The sequence below is a fragment of the Myotis daubentonii genome, chromosome 14 (assembly GCF_963259705.1).
Source record: "Myotis daubentonii chromosome 14, mMyoDau2.1, whole genome shotgun sequence".
In the NCBI taxonomy this organism is placed as follows: domain Eukaryota; kingdom Metazoa; phylum Chordata; class Mammalia; order Chiroptera; family Vespertilionidae; genus Myotis; species Myotis daubentonii.
In genome coordinates this window covers 26,115,205-26,141,807 of record NC_081853.1, presented here as the reverse complement: position 1 = coordinate 26,141,807, position 26,603 = coordinate 26,115,205, and the positions used below count along the sequence as shown (strand labels likewise).

The 26,603-nt window shown below is 44.5% G+C and overlaps 1 protein-coding gene across 1 annotated transcript in view; it reads right to left on the bottom strand.

The window, feature by feature from the left end:
• Positions 1-3,958: 3,958 nt before the first annotated feature.
• The window catches only part of RBSN (rabenosyn, RAB effector), a 28,250-nt gene continuing 5,605 nt past the window's right edge, over positions 3,959-26,603 (bottom strand). The window contains exons 3-12 of the mRNA XM_059663706.1: positions 24,056-24,196; positions 22,247-22,347; positions 21,032-21,077; positions 20,754-20,915; positions 18,639-18,880; positions 17,382-17,452; positions 10,798-10,884; positions 9,771-9,873; positions 8,433-8,543; positions 3,959-7,794 (exon numbers count right to left, since the gene is read on the bottom strand). Of these exons, the coding sequence (XP_059519689.1) occupies positions 6,667-7,794; positions 8,433-8,543; positions 9,771-9,873; positions 10,798-10,884; positions 17,382-17,452; positions 18,639-18,880; positions 20,754-20,915; positions 21,032-21,077; positions 22,247-22,347; positions 24,056-24,196 (2,192 nt within the window). The 3' untranslated portion in view covers positions 3,959-6,666. The remainder of the gene's footprint in view (positions 7,795-8,432; positions 8,544-9,770; positions 9,874-10,797; positions 10,885-17,381; positions 17,453-18,638; positions 18,881-20,753; positions 20,916-21,031; positions 21,078-22,246; positions 22,348-24,055; positions 24,197-26,603) is intronic.

Here is a 26,603-nt window from a genome sequence, read left to right as displayed (position 1 = left end):
ACAGCTTTTGAGATTTTCCCAGAGTCTTTGATACTTTTTTTTCTTTTACACTTCAGTAAGGAAGTTTCTGTTGACCTATGTTCAAGCTCACTGGTTCTTTCCTCAGCTGTGTCCTGTTTACTGATGAGCCCATCAGAGGCATTCTTTGTTCGTTTTTTCCCCCCAGCATTTCCTTTTGACTATTTCTTAGAGTTTTCTTATCTCTCCTTACATTACCCATCAGTTTTTGCATATTATTTACTTTCACCATTAGACTCCTTAACATAATGTTAAATTCCCTGACAACTCCAACATCTGTGTCATATTGAATCTGATACTTTGTCTCATCAGACTTTCTGTTTTGTTTGCCTTTTTTGGCATGCTTGTTGTTTTGGTTGAAAGTCAGACAATATTGGCTGTATTGGGTAATAGGAACCAAGGTTTAAGAAAGCTTTTGGTATGTGGATTTATGATAATCTGACTAGGGGTTGAACTGTTTAATGTTTGCTGTAGCTGTAGGTCAAGCATGTCAAACTCAAAGGCTAACATGAGCCAAATAAACAAGGTTTAACTTTATGTGGGCCGCAAAAAAACAAAAGCTTCAATTTTCATAGAAATGTAGGTTTATTTCAATAGAGACATGCTGAATACAAAGGACTGAAATAAATGAGTAATAGTTAAAATAATACATTTTAATAAAAATTAGTATTTTTCTTGAACATTAACTTACCAGACACTGAATAACTGCACAAAAATTAATACGGGTAATGCAAACTTATTTTTCTTGTACTCCGAAAGTGAAATATTTTCTGTTGTGCACACCAAACAAGTCAGTACAAGACTAATGACGTGGCAATTGGTTGCTAAAATATTCACTGCTAGTATGAGTGGAGAAAAATGGTGCACCTGCACGTAAGACGAGTAAGGGAAATGAATGCAACACAATGATAGTAATCAGTCAATTAGCGAACACTGTAGTTTGTTATTACTAATTATGTATAACAGGATATTGTAAAAATTAAGTTATGAAATTTTTATTAAAACGTTTCTTACATGCTGTTATATTGGCTGGGCTACAAAAATATTCGTTGTGGGCCACATGCGGCCTGCAGGCTGCAAGTTTGACATGCTTGCTGTAGGTGCTAGAGACTTCAAATTCCTCTAATCTTTGTTTGTACCTCCCCTCTTGACTTTGGGCTTCCTTAGTCCTCCTCAAAGAGTTTGTGTTTTGTAGCTCTTTTAGCTATAACCCACTGCTATTACTAGAGCTCTGTTGGTATGGGGGAGAGAGAAATTGGTCTATAGTCTTACGATAAAATCTCAGTATTTTAGTGGGCCTGTGTCCCTGGGCTGTGACCATCATAAATGTTTCTTATCCCTGTGATACCTATATATATACATATATATATACATATATATATATATACATATATATATATATACACATACATATATATATATATATATATATATATATATATATATATATATATATATATATATATATAAAAGCCTAAGCGACCATTATGACTGGTCAACCGAACAACCAATTGACTGGTTGCTATGATGTGCACTGACCAACAGGGGGCAGATGCTTAATGTAGGAGCTGTCCCCTGGTGGTCAGTGTGCTCCCACAGCCAACCTCCCGAATCCGACCAATCTCCCACAGTCCCTCCCCCTGGCCAACCGGCCCCAATTGACCCTGATCAGGACTGGGCAAGATGGCCCCGATCAGCCCTGATCACTGTCCAGGCTGAGGGACCCCACCCATGCACGAATTCGTGCACTGGGCCTCTAGTTGTAATATAATACAATACTAGAGGCCCAGTGCACAAATTTGTGTACAGGTGGAGTCCCTCGGGGTGGCCTGCAGGAATCGGGCCAAAACCTGCTGTCCAACACCACCTGCAGTTCCTACCTGCTGCTACCACTCATCCTGGCCCCACTGCGCCTGCCGCAGGCTTGCGCCCAATCAGTCCTGATCGACGGAGGCTCGTGCCTCCACAGCAGCACTTGCCAGCCCTGAGCCCTGCATCTGGCACCCTCCTGAGGGGAGTGGCCTGTGGGATTGGGCCAAAACCAGCTCTCTGACATCCTCCAAAGGGTCTGGATTGCAAGAGGGTGCACGCCAGGCCGAGGGACCTCACCGGTGCATGATCGGGGCCAGGGAGGGACCATAGGAGGGCTCCAGGACATGTCTGGCCCCGTCTCACCCAGTCCTGATCGGCCAGACCCCAGCAGCAAGCTAACTTACTGGTTGGAGCGTGATCCCCCAGGTGGTCAGTGCACACCATAGGAACTGGTCAGCCGGTTGTCTGCCCCCTGGTGGTCAGTGCACATGCTAGCGAGCAGTTGAGCAGCCTTAGCATATCATTAACATATTATGCTTTGATTGGTTGAACAGTCGATCGTCACAGGAAGACCAGACACTTAGCATATTAGGCTTTTATTACATAGGATATGTATAGTTGGCCGCTGTTCCTCGTTTCCAGCTAGAGCTCCTAAAAGCCTGTAATTTTCTTAATGAGACAGAAGCATCTTTTGTCATAATCTCTGGATTCTGGCCCTCTCCCTGAAATGGCTCTGGTTAAAAGTGAAAGGAGCATCTTTTGTTGTAACAATCCCCAGTTCAAACACACCTGTTTATGCAAATGAAGTGACTTTCAGAAAGCCCCAAGGGATGGGGGCTGGTTACCAGGAGAACCATGTCATTAAAAGCGCTGGAACACTCAGCCCCAGCAATTTGTCAAAATGTTCCTAACAGGTATGGTTCCAATGGCTTTGCTCCAAGTAAGCAGACCTCGGCTGTGACTCTGAACTTACCTCTTTCCAGATTTTGGGGTGGCCATTTGTCCTGCGAAGTCAGTTCTCTGAGGGTCCAAGAAAAGTCAGTAATTTTCAGTTTGTCCAGCTTTTTCTTGTAAGGACAGGAATGACAACTTCCAAACTCTTGGTGTGCCTGAGCTAAAACCAGAAGTTTGTTCTGATAGATTTTTTAAACTGTGCTAGGCCACTGAAGAGTTTTAGGCAGAAGAGCTTTGACCTTAAAAGTCCACAGGGAACGCTTCCTATGGATGAAATACCCCATCCCACATTAGACACATGAGTGTCCATATGCAAAGCAGGCCAAGGCAGTTTGGGTTTTGGAGTCAGACAGACCTGGGCTGGAATCCCAGTGGTATAACCCTGAGCCTGCTTAATCTCACCACGTTCATTTTTTCATCTGTAAACTGAAGTTGTTGGGAAGATCAAGTGAGGTAATCCATGCATAATATGTAGCATTCTGTCTGGCCCACAGCGAGCACTAAATATTATCTCCTCCTGGTTTAGTAATCTATACAGGTCTTAGGAAGTTCCATGTCAAAGGCTCAAGTGATATCAGTATTAGAAACCCACTCAGCAGCTCTAACCTGCCCATCCCTGCCACCTTTGGGCCAGACACAATGCTTGTGCATTCCCACTGTGCCTGGCCCAGATCAAACCCTCCTTGCTACTTAGGGCCACGTGGGTCAGGCAGACCAGGCTTTAAATCCTCATTCCAGCCCTGACTGGCAGTGCGACCTCTTTCATTTGTCAGATGACTACCTGAATAAGTACCTCACAGGCCTGCTAGAAGACCTAAATGCAGACTGTGTGACTGCAGCAGGGCCTGGCACAAATGGCAGCGGGAAGGGTCCTCAACCTTGTTAGGCCTGTTTCTTCCATGGGGATAATAGGATTGTAAAGTTTTACACTGTGCTTGTGCGAAATGGTTCATCTAATTAACGCTGTAGGAGTAGCTGGGGATAGGGCAGAACTGGAACTCACATTTACCCAATAAGAGCCCAGTGACCTTGATTCTGTCTGGAGGCCTTAAGCCGACAGGTAAAACAGGAGCTAGGGCTATCTTCTGATACTCAGGTCATGAAGAAAGTGGGGAAGGTATCTGGTGACTCTCATGCAACACGCATGCACACATACATACACATCTCCAACCACTAATATTTGTTATTTTATTTTTTTAAAAAGGTTCCAATACCAGGCCCCAGTGCATGCAAATCAATGTCTCCATCATTGTCAGATGACCAGCATAATCTGCCACCACAGCCTCTAACCTGGTAGAGACCGGCTTCTCACTTTGAGTCCCAAGCTAACTATGCAAATGTTCAACCTACCGCATGGCTCATGGTGACTCAGGTACATTTTAGTGTCTGAACAACAAAAACACATTGAGTTGCAAATACACTGAATAAGTATCCTTAGTGTATTAGACAGGGAAAAATACAAACAAGGCATAAAAGGAAAAAGCCAAAGTCTCTTCCACATATGATCTGTTTTTGGGAGATCTGCCAATGCTATATCAAGAACTTGCTCGTTTTCTGATGAAGGACTGCAGGAGGTGAAATACCCACATGAGTCAAGAACTCGAAGTTGTGATTATAATTCATAGGCCGTCTTTTCCGATGTTAACCCACCTCTGTAAATCCAACTGTGTGCCTGTGTGAATTCTGGGAAATGGTCTGCTGAGCGATAGCGAATTCTAACTGCTATCATGTCTATGATCATAGGAGAAGAGAGCCATGGAAGGATTAAATTAAAGAATTTGTGGAAGAGTACGGCCACAGAAGAATTCAATCATATCAGAGGGTTTTAGTTTGATCTAGGATACTCAGTGTTTTGGAGGGAGGAGGGTTTGTGTACGGGTTTTTTTGTTTGTTTGAAAAATGTTTCCTATGTGTGGTTCTCAAGGCTTAGTTACGTACAGATTGCTACCTATGGTTGATTTCAAAGAAAGGGTATGTTTAGTAAACTAGTCTTAATTGAAACCAGCAGCTAATTGAAAGAGATATATTCTCATAAGGAAAGTAATTATGATGTCAAGCAGCTTTGGCAGCATTTAGGAACTACCTGCTTTTTGGCAGAGAGCTTCCTCCCCTTCAGTCAGAGAGAAAGGACAGAGTGAGCAGGGAGGAGCGTACAGCCATCCATGAAGCCTCCAGAATTACAGCATGAAGGGCATGGACCTCAAGGGAGAAATGACGCCTGTATGAGGCAGCGTTTTAAATGCCTGAATGCCAACTTCCCATAACTACCATACAGCAAGGTTGGTACTGGCTGACGTTAGTAACCACTCATGTTCCTTTGTGAACAGAACCCAAATGCAAAGAGCCTTCCACTGACTCCCCATTCCCACATCCCTATACACCCCCTTTTCATTCAACCCAAAGATCCAGCAGGTGCTAAAGAAATGTAAATAGTGTCAACACAAATACAGAATATTTTTATACCACAATGTTTTTCAAACATTTCCAAGATCAACAGGAGTCTTCCCAGAATGTAACAAAATGAAGTTTAGCTCTCACATCAGTAACCAGTGAGAGTATGGCCCAGAGTTAGTTAAGGGGTATAAAGTGACTAGTGGTCAGTTATTGTTCATTAATTAACAAGTGTAATTACAGGAACTCTACCCAAAGCTGAGCACACTTGGATATCATGATGTCAGATGTCAGTTAAGGGTTATGTTCCCATAATCCAAAGCACCAGAGCTAAATTAACAATTTCCCTTTTTGCCCTTAGTTGGTGAAGAGTTCAAGAACTGCCGTGTTACTAGAATGGTCCTGGGTTGTGCTTCTTCAAACATTTCAGTTTTTTAATGCTAAACATTGGGAAGAAAAATCTCACCAGCGCCACAGGTCAGGACAGGATGAACAAAAAGGGAAGAAGGCTGATCAACTAGCCTTGGAAATTATTTTGATTTACCTTTGACTTACGGAAGCTTCTATCTGACAATGTTCCACGAAAGCCTCCTGATCACTCATTCCTACATTACAGACAAGGCCTCTAAAAAAATCCCAGCTACAAGTCATTTTGCCAAGCTCAAGGAGGTTTCTCCAGGGTCAGACAATTGTTCCAGTAGTCAGAGAGAACAGACAACATTTACATGGAGACTCTTTCCCCAAATAATACGACCTTGATCAACCAAAAAGTTAACCACTCTATTTTCTAAAAAGCTCATGATCAGACTACAGTGATACCTCAGCACTGGGAGTTTAACTTCCTAAAAGAGACCAATGAGAACTTAAACTGAGAGGGAAACACACTCTGGTGCAACCTCATCCTCTTCACCCTCTTAAAAAAAAAGTGCTGGGATCTCCTGGGTCCAAACTGGCCCCTTCCTAGCATACCTGACCCCTTCCTTTGCACAGGCAGGATGTACCCAGCAGGGCAGAGGAAGATCCAGGGAAAGGAACCCACAGCCTAACGAGGTCAGGCTTCTGCCAGAGGAGAGTGCGGTTTAAAGAAATCCACCTTGTCAGTCTTGGCTAACGGAGGGCCCGCTATAAGGCTGCCCTATAATACTCATAATGACCAAAGACTAGACAGGACAAATGGACCCACGAGGTGCACACCAGGACCCAACAGAAATGCATTTAGTTATATCTCAGTAGTGAAAATTTTAAGTCCCTTCTAAAGGGAAAAGCCAATTTAAAAAAAAAAAAAAAGCCCAGGAAAAACAGCAAATGAATGCTGATTCTTCCTGTTCTAGATCCCATTTATTTTTCAATTGTAGTGAAAAAACCTCCAAGTACACAGCATGAAATAGCAGATTTCCTCCCCTAACGTGTATGCATCTGAATTCTCATCCTGCCTCCTGCCCATCAATTCCACCAACCCGCTCCTGCCAGGCCCCTGGACGCAAAGGTGCTCTACCTGCCCAGTGGCCAGCCAGAGCCCCCCTTCTGTTTGGCCAGGGTACACTTCAGTTCCCGCAGGTTCTCTGTCAGCACCTCCACCTCATCCAGGCGACCGCACTGCTTGGCATCAAAGATGTACGCCTTGATGTTATCGATCTGCTGGAGGAGGAGCTCCTCCTCTATGGGCTCCTCGCCCTCTGGCCCACTGTCACTGTCCATCTCGAAGGGGTTGGTACAGGTGGCTTCCTCAAAGGGGTTGCCAGGAACAGGACGCTCATCCTCCTCACTGAAGGGGTTGGGTGCTGGGCTGTTTGAGTTAGTGAAGGGATTCCCTGCCACTGCCACCTCTTCCTCCTCTTCCTCAAAAGGATTGTACTCTTTGAGGATGCGGGATGGAGGGCCACCGGAAGGCTCTGCAGCACGAGGGCTGGTAGAGCCCTCCGCTGTAGGGCTAGCGGAGTCTTCCTCTTCAAAGGGATTTAGGGAGGACACCTCGCGTTGCTGTGACATGGTGCTCGGGGGCAAGAATTCCTGGCCAAGGGCTGGGGGCCCAGACCGCACTCTGATAGGCTCAAGAGCAGAGCTGGGTGAAGGGGTCTTGGGAGTTGCACTGCTCTGAACTGGTGAAGAACCCAGATCCAAAGCATGAGCAAGGTGGGTGCACGGCTCCGTGCTGGGCTCCAGCTGAAAAGGCCTGATTTCTCGGAAGTCCAGGGACCGGGTCCGTGTGTGCCAGGATGCCGCCTGGAACTGCTCCCGTTCTCGCTCCCACTCCCGTTCACACAGCATCTGCAGCTGTTCGCGCTGCAGGGCCTCCTCCTCGGCCTGCTGGCGGGACAGCTCGATGGCCTTCTCTGTCTGCTGCTGGTCGTACTCATCCTGCAGCTGCCGCAGGTTCTCCTGCAGGGTGCGCACTTCATCTGTCCGGCCTGCGGCCTTGGCCTGCTTTATAAATGATGTGATGTTGTGGATCTGCTGGAGGAGGGGGTCCAGGTCTTCACTCTGCCCCTGACCTCCCGATAGGGGGAGCCAGCCCTCAGCCTTTCTCAAGGGGGCAGAGCCCCTTCGAAGGTACACCACCTCCCCATTGGCACGAGATGGCAGGTCACTCCGCCTTTCCTCGAGCCTTCGCTGGGATTCCTAGGGAAACAGCAGAACCAAAGAGAAAAAACAGTCACCAGGACATCAGCAGCCACACAACCAGCTGCCCTCCGCAGTCTCACTATTCCTGTACCTGTGAGACTCCAACTGCCCACTTCAGGACTAAGACAGCCAACTGCTAAAATCAAAACATGCTTTTGTTTCAGGGGGGGAGGAGGGACAAACCCTGATTCTCAAAAATAAAATAATAGTAAGTTAAAGGATAAAATTTTCTCAATCTTAGATCCACTGGCCATACACTTGTCTTAAAGCACTCATCTACACTAGAAACTCACACAGTATTACATTGAATATTGCATATTCTAAAGTGTTCTACAAAGAACTTCCTAATGTTTGGGTCCTCTGCAACCTGTAATGGAGGGAGGACAGTCAGTCTCCATAGTACTCTGGACAGAAGAAAACCAGTAGCACCTCTGAAAGAAAAATAGGACTTGCAGAGGAAAACAAACAATTCTGATGTCTACAGATGAGAGTGAGGCCAGAACAGAACAGAAGACAAATGGAAACTAGAGAGAGCAAGAGTTCTGGTGCACAACCGCACAGGAGCTCCTGGGAGCATGGGGAGGCCTCTGCTCAAAAGAGCCCCAGAGAGGACGCCAGATGCCGGATCCCTGAGCTTCACTCACCTGTTTCTCTAGCATCTTCTTCCTTTCCATCTCTTCCTTCCTTTTCCTTAGTTCCTCAAACTGTTCTTGGGTTGGCAGTGACATCAAACCAAGCAACTTTTCCTACAGGGATTCGTAGACAATGTTACATTTAAACCTTTAATGAACCTTAGCCCTGTGGCGAGAGTCGTTTAGGCTAAGCCGTTCCATCCGTGGACAGTCACATGAATTAGCAGTAGTAAAAAAAGACTAAACCCCTAAATGGGTCAGAGAGTCAGCTTGCAAATGGGCCTGCCTGTCCCTTATGAAATGACCAATACCAGATATCCCCGTTCTCACCTTCCCCATGCAGCCTTCTCCCTGCCCACCTGCCTAAACGTGTAAGCCTCCACCGGAGCTTCCCACCAGCCCTTCCAGGCTTTGTATTTGTCCGCAGCACTTTCCAACGTAAGCTGTATATTTTAGTTGTTTCTCATCTAACCCCCTCTCTAGAACAGACGCTTTGTGAGAACAGGAATGTTGCCTTTTTGCTCACGGCAGGATACCCAGCACCTAGAACATTGCCTGGTACACAGCAGACACTCACCAAATGACTGTGGAATATAGCCACTAATCAAAAGGAGAAAGGCCTAATTCTCTGCAATACAATGTTGGAAAACTAACCCAATAGGACTTTATTAAGTCTCTCTTTCATGGAGCCCCAAGGTGGTTAAATGTGACTCCCCGAGGAGCTTCCTGAGGTAGAAACAATCAGATCTAACCACCTAACTTTAGTCTGCCCTTGAACAATCAGCTGTTTCCTCCCAATGGCCCAGGAAAAGTCCCTTAGGATCTTATCCCAAGGAAGAAATACTATGTACACATATATCCAACAGGCAATACTCATAATGGCAAAAAATGGAAATCTATCACATGTCCAATGAAAAGGGAATAATTAAATAAAGGACGGTACATATATCAAAGCAGTACTTTGTAGCAGTATTCAAATGATAGCTCTTTGAGGACCATGTAAAAAAAAGTACTATGATATAAAATTCAGTGATAAAAAGAGAAGACACAAATGTGCAAATAAACACTAATTATAACAATTATATTATAAATGTAAAAGGAAAAAATATATATATGTACCAGAATAATGGGTGGTGGTATTGGGGACATTAGGATTAAAGTAGTTTTTCCTTTTCTTTGAAATCCAGATTTTTCTCTAAATGTGGCATAATGCATTTTTAATCTTAAAAAGTAATCCATGTCAAAGAGGAAATGAACAAGCCAGTGGCTTGGTCTGCCTCCCGAAAGGTAGAAGAGCAGGGAGGCAAGTGCAATGTTCCTGCCACCCCAGGATGGCTTTACCTGCACAAAAAGTGTAGCCGAGTATCTGATCATCCTCTGCAGCCGCAAAGTGTTTGGATGTGGTGGAGGGTCCTGGTTCAAGCCTAAGGTTAAGATCTTCTTACTGAATTGGAACAAACACATCAATGTAACCAGCGCTGTCAGCCTCAGAAACAAAGTCTCTGAGCTGCCAGGCTTGCCTGCTGGGAAGATTTGTGGAGGAGACAGATTAGAGGCTCCACCGAAGTCCTTGAAGGCAAAGCCCGTTTCTTACCCTTTGGCTGTATCCAAGGCCCCTAACACAGCACAGGGTACATGACAAACACCTGGCCATCGAGGGACTGACCATGGGTGCAGGGGCAGCTTCAAGGGTGAGTGATGAGCAACCACACATGGGTCTGGTGCTTAGAAGAGCCGCGTGCTTGGTTTAATATTCTGCTGTCACTGTCTTAAAATTCTTACAATTTTGAACAAGAACTTACATTTTCACTTTGCACTAGGCCCCACAAATTACGTAGCCAGTCCTGCATGTACGGATGAACAAGGATTCTTCACCTCAGTTCTTTCCCTGAGTCATTGTACTTCCTACATTGCAAAGGGCTGATTTAACCCCAACATCCAGTCCACAGTTAAAAAGTAGCTGTTGATTTGAAGAAAGAATCTGGGTTTCAATCCTGGCTCCACCACTTGTGCTAGCTGTGGTGCATTTTCTCACTATAAAATGGGGTGCTGATCCCTACTTCACAGGGTAACTTTGATAGGATAAATGAGTTGCACTCTATGAAAATATCCAGTGATATTTCCTGGCACACAGCTGGTGTTCAATAAACTCACCTTCCTTTATAATAATACTGAATACTAGAAATCCTTAACCAAAAGTTACTGAGATGTGTTGAGTGCCAAAGCTGACACCTTCCTCAGCCTCATCATTACAAATACTGCTCTCATCAGGACTCCAGGTAAGTTCAGGTCTGCTAGTCACCCACTACCTCATTAAAATAGCACCTCCTCCACTCAAGGCAGCAGGTAAGACATCACCAAACATTACCTTAAAGCGTCTATTAGCTCGTACACTTTCTGCACTTCTACCCGAAGGTCATTGGCATGTTCCAGCCTGTAGGTTGTCTCTCCAGCACTAAGGAGAAATCAGAGATTTTTATTTTAAGTTATTACATTTTTTCTTTTCAGAAAATATACAGCCAGGAGTCATTTTATTTCTACTGTGGAAACATTATCATGAATTATTTAATATTTAATTGCATTAAGATAAATTGGGCTTTCATAAGATTTAGATACAACTTATCTTTGAAAAGCTAAATTAGCTTACTGACTACTGAATCTGTTACATTAACTGAGTTTAATTTTCACATTACCAATTGTTTTTATGGCTTATGTGGGAAGCAGCTGTAGGGTTAAACCTCGGACTGACCTGTTGGCAAAGTCACAAACAAGTCCCAGCTTAGAGGGCACAGTCCCCTTAGCATAATTAGGCTTGACCTTATAATGCTCCCTAGATCTTATCTGGGAAGCTAATGGGCTGAGGGAGATGCAGCAATGCTGCCAAAACAAGTGAAACTCACAAGAACAGTGTAACTATGGTAACCACTACCTTGTTTACCTCTGACTATAAAATAAAGGCTCAGCTTGCCTTGGGATCTCTCTCTGTGGCCTCAGCCAGACACAAGGAAGATCCACAGAGACTAAAGAGAGCTGTGCTGATCATCTGAATGCTGTCTCCGTGTCCTTCATTCTTCGCCGACTCCGTCCACACCTTTGGGAACCCCTGGACCGCTGGGGCTGGACCCCGGCAGGCTTATACTAGAGGCCCGGTGCACGAAACTCATGTACAGGTAGGGTCCCTAGGCCTGGCTGGTGATCAGGGCCGATCAGGTTCCCTGCCTCCCCACCTCCTCCTTCCCTTGCCACCTGCACACCACCACCACACAGTTCCCCCCGCCTCCCCACTTCCCCCTTCCCTCACTCCTTCAGCACCCCACTGCCACCACTGGTCACCCACCATGTTCCACACCCCCCCGGTGGTCAGCGCACGTCACAGCGAGTGATCAAACTCCCGTTCTCCCAGTCGAACTCCCAAGGGGATACTTTGCATATTAGCCTTTTATACAGAGGGAGACTAGAGGCCGAATTCGTGCATGGGGGGCAGGGGGAGGGACCGTGAGAGGTTGGCTGCCAGCCCCAAGGAGGGAGCCAGCCCTCAGACCCCCTGGGAAAGGGGCAGCGCCCACTACCACCCACCCCCGGATCCTCATCCCAGCCCGGGCCCAAAGGCTCCAGCGGGGTCGCAAGAGGAGGCGACAGTCGCCGGGCCGGGCGCAGAAGGAACAGACGCTGACGCCGCCATAGGCGCCCCGCCACCGCACGGTTCTCCACCTCCCCCCTCTTCCTTCCCTTGCCGCCACACCGCCACCGCAGTGGGCGGGCGGCCCCCAGGGAAGGGAGACACAGGAGCAAGACAAACCCTTGTGTTGAGGGCTGACTTTCAATAGATTGCAGCGAGGGAACTGCTCTCTACATACGAAACCCCAACCCAGAAGCAGGTCTCTACAAATGGTTTAGCACCAGGGGCCCATGGGGGCCAGCCGGCCAGGGGGAGGGGCTGTGGGAGGTTGGCTGTGGGAGCGCACTGACCACCAGTGGGCAGCTCCTGCATTGAGCGTCTGCCCCCTGGTGGTCAGTGCACGTCATAGCGACTGGTCAACTGATTGTTCCAGTCATTTGGTTATAACTGTTGCTTAGGCTTTTACTAATACACACACACACACACACACACACACACTAGAGGCCCAATGCACGAGCCGCCTTTCCGCCTTCCCATGCTGCCCAGAGGCCCGGAGCGGCTGAGGCAGTGCGGAACCCCTGGTCCCGCCCCACCTCCAGCCGATGGGCGCCTGTGTATGCAAATGAATCTACCATCTTTGTTGGGTTAATCTGCATACTCACTCCTGATTGGCTGGTGGGCGTAGCAAAGGTATGGTCAATTTGCATCTTTCTCCTTTATTAGTGTAGATAGATACACACTGAACAATTTTTCAACATCATTTAAAATGACTGAAAAACAAAGGTCTCCAATATGTATGAATTAAGTAAATGTATATTAATTAGAATTTGAACACTTACTTTCTTCAAGAACAAAATGTTAATGGCATAATCATTACTTGTCCATGCATCAAAGTTGAGAAAATGAATTCACTTGGAATCTTTATTTCAATTTGCTAGCAAATATCATACTACTTAGAAGCCATTTCATTGCACTGACTATAGCAGCAGTCACCCACCTTTCGGACCTCACAGACCACCAGTGGTCCGCAAACCACCGGTTGGCAACCGCTGGACTAGAGAGTATAGCCTAAGACAGAGGTGGGCAAACTTTTTGACTCAAGGGCCACAATGGGTTCTTAAACTGGACCGGAGGGCCGGAACAAAAGCATAGATGGAGTGTTTGTGTGAACTAATATAAATTCAAAGTAAACATCATTACATAAAAGGGTACAGTCTTTTTTTTTTTTTTTTAGTTTTATTCATTTCAAACGGGCCGGATCTGGCCCACGGGCCGTAGTTTGCCCACAGCTGGCCTAAGAGGACTCTAAAATTTAAGGCCTCACAAAGGGACACACAGTTAATTCTCTTCAAGTGGCATTTCAGACTTTTGCACATAATGTACAAAAGTTTGCAAACACTATAGGCCTCAAGGACTAGCTCTTAAACTCATCACCAAAATAAATGCAACTTAACCTTCTTTGGCCTACTTCCCCTAAACAATTTCACTGTATCTAGTGAGATGCATGACATCGTTTACTAAATGAATTGGTTACACTACATCAGAGTGAAAAACACTTGGCTTTTCTCACTCAAAGGCTACCCAGACACAACAGGAACAACTGGAAAGCTGATAAGGGATCCCCAATAGCGATATGCAGCCCAGCATTGCATCAATTGCCCCATGCTCTTGGGGCTCATGAACAACTGCTCCCTACATGAGAAAGGCACTTTGACTCCAAATCCAGAAGGAGGAGGAGGAACTCTGCCCAGGGTGGAGCAAGGGATAACAGGGAAGGCCAGAAGCGGTTTAACTCCATCTCAGAGAAACAACAGCAGTTATTGTGTGGTCTTAGAATTGATCATTTACAAATCTGTCACCCCCACCAGACTTTTAAATTCCAAGTGCTGTGATTGTAGCTTTTCATTTTATGTCCTCAGTAACTAGCACATGGATCAAGCTTAATCAGTTTACTGAGAAGAGAAACATTTCAGAAGATCTTGCAGCTATTAATCCAGCCTGAGCATTGGCTACTCAACCCCACTTCTGAAGCAGCAGCAATTTAAGTTAAATAAGCAGAAAGGACTGCTGCGCTTACCTATTTTACCATCTATAAAACAATCCACCGAAACCGGTTTGGCTCAGTGGATAGAGCGTTGGCCTGTGGACTGAAGGGTCCCAGGTTAGATTCCGGTCAAGGGCATGTACCTGGGTTGCGGGCACATCCCCAGTAGGAGATGTGCAGGAGGCAGCTGATCGATGTTTCTCTCTCATCGATGTTTCTGACTATCTCTTTCCCTTCCTCTCTGTAAAAAAAAATCAATAAAATATATTTAAAAAAAAACAAACAACAAAACAATCCTAGCTGGAAAAATGTTGGTGTGTGCTGTAATTTGAGGATTCAGTAAGACTGTTCCATTATCTTTCACTACTTAATCTGCAAAAAAGAACATTGGACTAGAATTGAGAAGACCTGTGCTTTATTTCAATATCTCCAAGTCATGTGGAAAATAACAAGGTTGGCCCAAATCTGAAATCACTTCCCCTGGTTGCAATTATGTCAACCAACTGCATTTCCCTCAGAGCAACGATCACATCTGTAGTTATCCTGTTCCTTATTTGTTTACTTGGATAAGGCCTGTGCTCCTACAAAAATGAAGCTCCACAAAAGTGGACATGGTCTTCACTGTTCATTGCTGCAGCCCCAGCACCTAGATTAGTGCTAGGAATAGAGTTAGTGCTTGAGAACTATCCACTGAATGAAAGAGTAAGAGAATGAAATGCATGTAAAGCCCTTTAGAACCAGCCTTTCTAAGAGGAGAAGGAGTAGTTAGACATTTGGAAATGTGCTCAGTATGGTAGCTCCCACCTGGCTAGGAAGGCCCATGAACCACAATTGTGTCTGAGGAACAAAGCAAAAACCAACAGAACTCAGGGAGAGGAGTCCCTTGGTAACAATTTCATGAGGAAAACACTGAATGCCAGATGAAACTTCCAGGAACACAGCTCTCCTTGCTGACGTCCATGTAGAAGACAGTCCTGCTCTAATGTCAAACCAATAGGCAGGGATACAGGAGGGGTGCGGATTCCAGAAAGCTACAGGGGGAAAAGGATTCTCCATGCCAAGAACTTTCCATTTGGGGGGGGTATGTGTCAGAATCACCTGGGGTTCTGCTTCCAACCTGCTCACAGAGAGGGCAGACTGAAATTCTTGCTCATTTCCCTGCTGTTCTTTAGAAACAGTGCTCTGGCTAAGGAATGGAAAGAGAAAAATCAGGGTCTAGGAGGTACAAATATAAGGAGGAAGGGGCCATAGGACAGTGGTGGCTGAGAGGGCTCAAGAAATAGGATTTGCTCCTCTTCCACTGTCTGCTGCCAGGGGCTGCAGACATCTAGTTGTTAGGATGGAGGGAAACTGGGACTGGGCCTACAATGGTTTCCCTACCTTTTTGCTATTCTCTTCCCTGTGGGCTGGGAAACATTGGGGAAAGAACAGGGAAGGGAAGAAGAGACCCAAAGCAACAGTAGAGTCAGGAAGAGATGTAAAAGAAGGGGTGTTTTTGCCACAAAACAACTGGATTTAGTCTTTCGTGTTTTGTAAGTCAAAGATTTACAAACTCAAGAGTCAGGAAACTCTTTAAGGACTATACAAACAAAAAAGTTAATTTTATATATAAGTTCCACAATGAGCTTAGAACATGGTCATTGACATCATAAAGGTCACTGACACACTTTGTTTTTTGAAACCACTATACAATATTGCCACTGTATGTGTCCAAATAAAAATACAGGTTTATTCTAAACAAAGCACATCTAATCCTACATGCATCACTACAAAAATGACAGGTGGCAACACAGACTTAAAACAAAGGCAGACAATCCTCAAACTGAAAACACTGAATACCATAATTTTTTCTTCTGAAGGCTTGGAAAACACTGCTGGGATCTGACTTAGTAGTAGCACCTCAAATTCTGGCTCACACATCACTATCCTTCAGAAGGAGCAAAGCTCTTAAGAAAAAGTCAGCAATTTTTTTCCATAAAGGGAGAGGGGGAATGAGCTATGACTGCTAATAAGTGGGGAGTTTCTTATCCGGATGATGAAAAAGTTTTTTTAATTGACTTTAGAGCGAGGAAGGGAGAAGAAGAGTGAGAGAGAGAAACATCAATGTGAGAAACATCAATCGGTTGCCTCCCATATGCATCCCAACTGGGGACCAAACTGGCAACCTGGGCATTTACACTGACCAGGAATCGAACCAGTGACCTTCTGGTGCACAGGATAATGCTCAACCAACTAAGCCACACCAGTCAGGGCGAAAATGTATGTGTGTGATTTTTAAATATATTTTTATTGATTTCAGAGAGGAAGGGAGAGGGAGAGAGGGATAGAAATATCAATGATGAGAATCATTGATTGGCTGCCTCCTACACACCCCCTACTGGGGATCGAACCTGCAACCTGGGCATGTGCCCTTGACCGGAATCGAACCCGGGACCCTTCAGTCCATAGGCCGATGCTTTATCCATTGAGCCAAACCAGCCAGGGCAGGGCGAAAATGTTTTAAAATTAATGCAGTGGTGATGTTTGTGAATATACTAAAAACTACTGAACTGTATATTTTAAAGGAGTGAATTTTATGATGCGTGAATTTTATCTTCATAAAAAAAAAAAAAAAAAAAAAGAGTTAGCCCTGGCTGGTGTTTCTCAGTGTTTAGAGTGTCGGCCCACATACTGAAGGATTATGGGTTCAATTCCAGTCAAGAGCATGTACCTCAGTTACAGGTTCAATCCCCGCCCCAGTGGAGGTGCATGTGGAAGGCAACCAATCCACATGTCTCCCTCACGTTGATGTTTCTCTCTCTCTCCCTGCCGTTCCCTTGTTCCCTCTCTCCTTCCCTTCAACTTTAGCTAAAAGCAAGGGAAAACTATCCTTGGGTGAGGATTAACAAGAAAAAAAGCAGGAGCAACAGATGGCTAGCTAGATTTGGCTTATGGGCTGGCATTTGCCAACCCCTGCTCTAAAGGAAATGCCTGCTCTAAGCCCTGACACCTCAGTGTTACCCTGAAGTGGCATCTATCCAGGCATGAGCAGGAGACACACTGCTCTTCCTCACCTCCAGATGCTGCACTTGGCAATGGTGCCTGTCGCCTGAGGCCCTTCCCCAACTTGCTCATTCAGAGGACGGTAACAGTGCCACACGGAAAGAGACATGACAAAGATTCTCTGCGGTCGGTCACAGAAGAAAAGCACAGCCAGAGTTAAGATTTCCTTTTCAGCTACTAAAGATTTGACCTAAAATGCCTACAACAAGTCAGCACTGGTTCAGAAAAACAGAGACGAATAGCTTACTTTAATGATGCTGCCATCCTGATGTACTCGGGAGCTTTTTGGTCAACTTTCTCCATGCAAAGCTGTAGTTTCTAAGAACAAAAAAGAAGAGTAAGTGGTGCTCTCGGGGTACAGAAAAGCCTACCCAGAAGTTATGCTGCATCAACAAAGATATATTTAAACTGTATAGTTTTCTAAAATAGAAAAATGCAGATAGTGCATTTTTTGTGGGTTTTTTTGTTTCTTTTTACTGTTACCCATTTCCTGAGTCACAGACCTACTTTACAAGCAGAAAATCTTGCAGGAAGGAAAGAGGAACAAGGCCTTCCAAGACACAAGCCAGAGTTTACAGAGGCAGAGAAAAAGATTAGTTGTTTTTAGGTGGGAATTTCTAAATTACTTGAGTTAGTTGGACTTTCTCTGCTAAGGGAAGACACCAGCACAAGGCATCGCCAAGGCTTACTTCCAAAAAGACAGAAGCAAAAAGCAGTGGCAACTTACAAAATGAGTTATCAGGTCATGAACTCCACATAAAGGATGGATAATGGCTGCACCTGCAGCTCAGCATTGGGTTTAATTAACACCATTTTCAGTAACTTGAATATTTTCATGGTGGTTCCAGAAACACAGCCATTATAAGCTGCAGAACTGCTAACAGGGACCCTTCCGTGCCATTAGCCACTGTTCCTCTGCTCAGAGTTGCACATGAGTTGCCTCCTCTGCCAGGGCTCATCTCCCCTCATCTCTTCCCACTTCCCTCCCTACCCCCTCAGCTTGCAGGTCTCACCTGGCCATTGGGAGGCCAGCCTCTCTGACACTAAATCTCATGTGTTTGTACTACACTATGTTCCTCTCAAAGTAGCATCTACTAAAGGTGTTCTAGAACTGAGGCATGTGAATGGACTTAAATGGGGACAGGACTCTCCTGGCCCACTGTCACCACCAGCTCCAGCTTCCACCCTCACTCACAGAACCTGTCCACACCACATGGCAACAATCCTTTCTCCTCTTGTCCCAGGGCCACCAAAGCCTCCAACCTCTGTTTTCAAAAGGGCAAGAAAGTGAGGGAACAAGTTTGTGGCAACACACCCAGGATGTGTCTGTGACTCACCCAGGGCCCTAGTTAGGAAATCATGCCACAGAAGCCCTTTAGCAAAAACTAAAAATGAGTCCAAGAAACAACTTTCCAGATCATCCTCCCAAGTCTGCAGGCATGGATGTAATGAGCAGCCCCATCCGCCTCTCGAATCAGACCCAGGACTGCACTCGGCAAGTCACCTCATAGAGCTTCACAATGTCGGGGATGTGCTCCTTCTCGTCAATCTGCTGCTCTCTCTTGAGCAGCGTGCCCTTGCAATGGGTACAGCAGCGGATCCGGTCATCATCCTTCTCATCCAGGACGGAGCTCACACTGCTCACACTGCTGATGCTGCCCCGGCGGGAGCCATGGACACTGTTGGGTGACTGGCTAGGGCTCGTATGGGAGCTCAGAGAATCCTTGCTGGCACTGGTGAGCTTATCTGTAAAGCACAACACAGGACAGGCAGCAGTGAGCCTGAAGCCTCCAATCACTCCACTGCCCACGACAGGAGGGGAGTCCATGCTGCTGGCGAGATAAGAGCAGGCTCTGCCTATAAGCAAGAAGTACCCACATCTCTGCCTCCCTGGGGTCAGGTTCGGTGGCGGGAGGGACTCCCACTGCCATCCAGGAGAGGGCCAGACCACCTAGTCTGTCTTTGAGGTTCTAAGGTCCAGCCCTAGCCTAGCCTTACCTCCTACCGCCCCCTCCATTTGCCACGCCTCAGACACAACCCACATTCTTCCTGGACTGTCCTGACAGCCTTCCCCACTCCCAAACACCTGACTCCTACACCTTCCAAAGCTCAGCTCAAAGGCATATCCTCCAGGAAGGCCTTCCATAGTCCTCGAGGCAAAAATGATCTGCCTTTCCTATCAGTTCTTACCATGTTGCCCCTCATGGAGAACTTTTCACTTTTCTCCCTATGACAGATTATGTACACCCCTGAGCTGCACTAGGAATCTGTGACTCTTTCAGGGTAAAAATGACCCATTCATACTTAAATCCCTACATACACTACAGGGCCAATTCATAGCAGCTGCCCAGTAAATGTTGGTTAGTTAACCCACGAGGAGAGAGCTGAATAGTGTCTAACAGTGAGCTTATAAAGTCTCAGGTGAGACAGAGAGTCGATCTCAAGGAGAAAGGGAAAGTATCAAGGTAATGTGTGCCAGTGGATGTCAGAGTTGGACAGAGGAAGCATCTGCTTCTGCCCCATGTTGTCCAGATGCTCCATAACCAATAGCATATGCAAGGTCAGCGGAACTCTCCACTGTTGCAAAACCACCCAAATGTCCCAGAATTGGCCAAAAGCCCATAAGATCATCTCGAGCAACTTCTAACCAGCTGAGATTCAGAGTTCTGGACATCTGGTTCCACCTAACCTTTGTAGCTTCATTCCCACAATTCTCAAATGTCTTCCACACTCTCCCAAATATTCTCTTTGCTCACCCACTAACCTTCCATAGGGCCTTTCCAAATTCCATGCCTTTGGTTCTGTTTACCCAGGATCTCCTCCTGCCCCATCTCTTTGCAATCCTAGTCATCTTTCAAGGCTCTTCTTGAACATCACTTTCTGACCTTGAGGAGCCATGCTCTCGCTCTCCCCCAGCCTCCACAACACTCAGTGTCTCTTGTATTATGGCATTACAGCCTGTTCTTTATGACAATGAACATTTGTGACTTTTATCTCAAAGAAAAGGATGAGTCTGCTGCTCAATTTTTAAGACCATCTCCTATAGTCTCCGCTCAACCCCTCATCTGCCACTTCTAAGCAAAGCTGATAAAGATTTGGTCAGCTTCTCCTGAGTGCCTGATGCAACTTCTCTCATTGTACTCATCTCTTGTAAAGCAATTATCTGCTTGTGAGTCTATATCCCCTGCTAGATGCTGAACTCCTTGGGGGAATGAACAATGCCTTGTAGACCAGAGGTGGGCAAATATGACTTATAAGCCAAGTCCAGCCTGTTTTTGTATGGCCCTTGAGCTAAGTATGGTTTTTACATTTTAAAAAGTTGTTTAAAAAAAGAAGAAATGTCCCAGAGACCATATGTAGCCCACAAAATCTAAAATATTTACTATCTGAACTTTACAAAAACAGTTTGCTAACCCTTTTTGTAGACCATTGCATCCCTGGCCCTTAGCACAGTGCCTACCCTGTTCTGGGCTTCACTGAATCAACAAGTGCATGAATAAAGATCCCAAACACCACTAATTTAAACAAGAAAAGTTCAAAAATCACCCAGTAATAATTAACAAACAAGCTAGTCTCAGGAAGAGATGAGGGTCTAGGGTCCCGCTGCCATGTTACCTACTTGCCAAGGGAAGGCTGATGAGCTCCATGCATTTCTTGCACATTATAGACCCGCAGAGCCGGCAGTGGTGGCGGCGGTTACGGATGCTAAACTTATTCCCACAGTCTGGACAGAAAGGGACATCCTGGTCGTTGACCCAAGGCACCACAGACTTTTCTATTGCTTTGAAAAGAATAAAACAAAAACCAAACAAATGAAAAAGCAAGCCATTTAAAAAAGAAATTCGGTCAAGGGAGAAAGATAAATAAAATAAATGTGAGCAAAGTTCTTAGAGTTACCTCGGATCTTAGCTGACTCGGCATTCGTTCTGTCAAATGCAGTGAGCTGACAAGGAGAAAATAGTGCCAAATGTAATTATCAGGTGATGGATACACTTTTCACAGGCAAGAGGCATTAAGCGGAAATGACCATATCTGCATTTCTCAAGTCTCACCTCTCATCTCCAATCCCACAAAGTCACGTGCAATTTCACATGGGATAATCTAGAAGGCACCTTCCTTTCTATGACCCACTTTCAATCTCTTTATTGTCAGTTAGCCCTTTAAGTCTTAACCAGGGATAGGCAAAGATGTGATGGGGGTGGCTCCTGAAAGCAATGGAGAACTCCTGATTCTCCACAGTCCTACTGGACAACTAACCTAGCCACATATTTCCCTCCTTCATAGTACACATAAAGAACTGTACCAGGTCCTGGCCGGTGTGGCTCAGTTAGTTGGAGTGTTGTCCCATACACTGAAAGGTTGCAGGTTCGATTCCCCGTCAGGGCACATACCTGGGTTGCGAGTTCAATTCCTAGTCGGGGTGCATAGGGGAAGGCAACCGATAGATGTTCCGCTCTCACATCGATATTTCTCTCTCTTCCCTCTCCCTTCCTTTCTCTTTAAAAATCAATAAGCATGTCCTCGGGTGAGGATTAAATTTAAAAAACGTAAAAACAACTATACCGGTGTTTGCTGCCATGCCCACCACACAATCCAGCTTATATACAACAAGCATTTCTAGGGTCAAAGTAAAACAGAGTGATCGTGGCATGGGACACGCAGTCATAGAGAACAAAAGGCCTAGCCCAGATGTTTCAACACCAAGTTCTCCTCAGAGACCTAGTCACCAGCTCCTCTGTTTGCCAAGAAATGATATCACACACTATGCTCCACTGTGTGATTATGCAAGGTCGAGAGGCTTCTCCGGAGAGGAAGAGGAAAGGCTCTGAAGACAGAAAAGTTTTGCAGTAGCCAGGTGGGTTCATAGGAAGGAAAAGGGAAACTGGCTATGTGGCAAGTCTGTCAACCTGGGCTATTTCCTTCAGTAAAGCAGCCAGCGAGAACTGTCCCCACATTCTCTGTACCTCTCTAGGTGAGGCATTGCTCTGCCAACATCAGACACTGCCAGCACTAAATATATACAATCTACATAACACATGCTGCAGAAATGTAATTTTCCCCCAGAAAATATATACTTGCAGAAAAAAGGTGTTTTAAAACAGCAAAATTTACCTTTTCCAACCTGATTATTAATTTATTGACTTCAACAACATAGTGGTCAATCCTGGCAGCTCGGTGTTTTTTAAAGTCTGAAAGATGGCTTCTCACAGCACCTAGAAGGAGAGGAGGTGAGAGATATATGACTTGTCATTTCTCTGAGGAAGCCTCTCTACTTTGCTGCTTATCCTCAATAAATTTTAAAAACAAGTACAAATTCTAGGATTTTAGAATCTAAAAATTCAAAAACTAGGAAAGCATCCATGTATATTTCCTTCTCTAACCATACTCTAATTAAAATTTACTTTCGTGTTCTTAGGGGTGACTGTAAATATTAACTTCTAAAATTTGCCATTTGTTTAACCTTCCCAAAATTTGTGACTTCCTTCAGCTATTGAAACAGGCAAATTATTCAGAAAATCACCCTGATAATTTAACATTAGCTATCATGAAATAAGTTATCAAAAAAGCTAATAAGGCCTTGGCCAGTATGGCTCAGTTGTCTGAATGCTCTCCCATGTACTGAGAGGTCAGAGGTTCAATTTCCAGTCATGGCACATACCTGGAGTTGTGGGCTCGATCCCCAGTATGGGGCATGCAGGAGGCAGCCAATTGATGTTTCTCTCTCTCTCTCCTTCCCTCTCTAAAATCAATAAAAAACATATTTTTTAAAAAGCTAAAATAATTCACATACCTGAAATTTCTCTTTCATGTTTCTAATTGGCTTTCAGATATAACTCATAATTACATGTGTATAGTATTATTTTTAAAGCCATTTTCTCCTGACTTGATGAAAATGTTTCTACTTGCCAATATGGTAGCCACTAGCCACATGTGGAGATTGAGCATCTGAAATGTGGCTAGTGTATGGCTGGAAAACTCACTTTTAATTTTATTTAATTTTACTTAAATTTAAATAGCTATATATACTAGTAGCTAGTATATTGGACAGTGCAGTTCTAGAACTTTCTTCATTCAAAAAGACACATTCCGTAGTGGCACTATAAGAATATGATAAATGACCCTGGGTAAGTATTTCCCTTTTTAGAGCCTGTTTCCTCATATATAAGTGGGAATGAACGTCACTATGCATTCTATCTCACAAGGCTTTGGGTGAAAGGGGAACAAGATAATGAATATGAAAATATAAAAAAGCACATGTAAGATTAGCTAGTTCGCCTGGCGTGGCCTAATAGAAAGAAAGATTAGCTAGTTCATCTCTGTGCAGCATAATCTTTTGGTAACAGTTTTACTGAAATATTAGTCACCATTTGAAGTGTACAAATTCAATTGTTTTTAGTTTATCCAGAGTTGTGCCACCATTACCAAAACATATTTTAGAATATTTTCATCAACTCAAAAAAGATGATTATTTTTAAAATATATGGTACCATAATTATGTGTTTCATAAAATTAACTGCGCAAACCAGTGCCTCTCAGTAGGCAGGTAATGTCCTATGTGAGATGAGACAGTCCAGTCAGTGGAATCTGTGCCTGGACTGATGTCACAGACGTGGATCCCTACTCCAGTGTCTGATCCTGGGCAGGTGCCCAAGGGGTGTGATGAGTGTTAAATGAGAGCACTCATGGGAGCACCCATGGGAAGCATTTAATGCAGTGCCTAACACAAGGGAGGTGCTCAGCTCATTCTTGTCCATTTTCTCCCTCTCACTACACTAGACATAAGGTCCACAAAAAGCTTAGACCATTCTGGTTTGCTGATGCCTCTTCAACCAACTCTTAAGACATTACCAAGAACATAGAGATGCTCAATAAGCATTTGCTCAATAAACATTTGCTGAATGAATGAAGAGAGTTTCTTACCAAGCTCTTGGGGTTCCCACATGTAAGGATCAACCCCTCCATAACTGAAAGACTCATATCCTTGGGTCCCTGACTCTGCTCGGTCATCTCCTTCTCGTTTTAACAGCCTGTTCTTTGCTTTTTTAGCCTTCTGAACAAGACCTTGAAAAATAGAAAAAAAACACCATAAATGAGTCCATAAAAAACAGTCAGTAAAGAGTGGAGGGAGATCTCAAAACACAAGAGTTAAAGAAATAATTATGCTTTGTATAAAAAATGCTCAAGTCCTAGCCGGTTTGGCTCAGTGTCTGATAGAGCGTCGGCCTGTGGACTGAAGGGTCCCAGGTTCGATTCTGGTCAAGGGCACATGCCAGAGTTGTGGGCTCGATCCCCAATGTGGGGCTTGCTGGTGGCAGCAAATCAATGATTCTCTCTCATCATTGATGTTTCTATCTCTGTCCCCCCCCCCCTTCTGCTCTGAAATCAATAAAGATATATTTTTTTAAATGCTCAAGAAAATTCTGGATCCCAAATAAAATACAATAATAAGCATTCAACCACTATACTACAAATACCAGAGCAATCTATTCACTTCTCAGTATTAGCAGTAAATGTAAGAAGTCCAATTAAATGAAAGTGTTAAAAACAATTTCAGTGAGGGGACCAGGGTAACGGAAGTATTTTTTTCTATATCTTAATTGGAGAGGTGGTTACATGAGGATATACAATTTTCAAAACTCCCCGAATTGTATACTTAAAAGCTTATGTGTAAACTAAACCTCAATTAAAGTTTTTTAAATCAATACTAATGTATTTACCCTAGGGACTCATGAGTAAACACTTCTTGTTTACCTCCAGGATAAGATTCAGCCAAACCATCATCCTTGGGCTGTGTTCTCATAATGCTTAACTGTACATAGAATTCTTTTTCCTCTACTCACTTACCAAATGTATGTGTGATAATATTGACAAAAAGCTTCAAGAAACAGATATAACACTTAAAACACATCTAGTGGTAAAAAAGAGAAAATGAATGTTTCCTGAATTAATTCCTATATGTACCAGGCACAAAGTAAAGTACTTTCTTTCCTTTTTTTTTTTTTGGTTAATCCTCACCCGAGGATATTTTTTCCATTGCTTTATAGATGTTGATGTTTCTTTTTTTTTTTTTTTTTTACTTTTTTTTTTTTTTATTGCTTAAAGTATTACAAAGGGTATTACATATGTGACCTTTCTTTTTCCCGCCCTTGACAATCCCCTGGCCTCCCCTACCCCCCAGTGTCTTATGTCCATTGGTTATGCTTATATGCATGCATACAAGTCCTTCAGTTGATCTCTTACCCCCCTCCTTCCTGCCCCCCAACCCTCCCCAGCCTTCCCGCTGCAGTTTGACGATGTTTCTTTTTTTAAAAATATGTTTCTATCGATTTTAGAGAGAGAGAGGAAGGGAGGAGAGACAGAAACATCAATGATAAGAGAGAATTGTCAGTTAGCTGCCTCCTATATGCCCCCTACTGGGGATTGAGCCTGCAACCCAGGCATGTGCCCCGACAGGAATCAAACCGTGACCTCCTGGTTCATGGGTTGAAGCTCAACCACTGAGCCACACTGGCCTGACTTATCGAGATTTCTATCTCCCTCTCCCTCTCTCTCTAAAAATCAATAAAAACATATTAAAAAATAATTTTTTACAAAAGGGAGAGACATCAATTGCTTGCTTCCCACACATGGAGGGGATCAAACCTACAGCCCAGGTACATACTCTTGACCAGGAATCAAAACCACAACCCTTTGGTGGGAGGATTGATGCTCTAACCACCGACCACACCGGCTAGAGCTAGCAAAGTACTTTCAAAAATACCTTACGCCAGTTCATGCTCACATTATGAGGCAGGTGATATCCCTACTTACAAATGAGGACATGACATCAAAGAGGGGAAAAGATCAGAGCTTACAGGCACCAGGGTTAGAACTGGAAACCTCATGTCTGAAACAAGAGCCTCAGTTCTTCCGAGCCAGCATTGATTTCAAAACTGTGCCTCTGCAGAAAGGAGTTCAGCCACCTCAGTTGAGGTGAGAGGACCTGCTATCAAAATAGAACAACAGTCAACTGGTGGAAAAAAGAATTCTCAAATCTAAGTTGCTCTCATAATGCTCTTAAATCTTGGGTGCCTGCTATCCGTTTCTGCCACTAGAATCAAGTAGAAAATATCAGATTTAATACAATATGACCATAGCCCTGGCCGGTTGCTCAGTGGTTAGAGCATCGGCCCACATGGTTCGATTCCCTGTCAAGGGCAGTAACTCGGTTGTGGGTTCTATCCCCCACCCTGGTCCCAGTGCATGTGGGAAGCAACCAATTGATGTTTCTCTCTCTCTTTCTCTCTCCCCACCTCCACCCTCCCCTCCACTCTGTCTAAAACAATCAATGGGAAAAATATCTTCAGGTGAGGATTTTAAAAAACAAACAATCAAAACCACTCCCATAGCTTTTCAAATGTAAATGCAGATATGGAGGGGCTTGGGGAGGGGGGGCGGTGAAATTAACAAGGTTATAGATATGTCCATT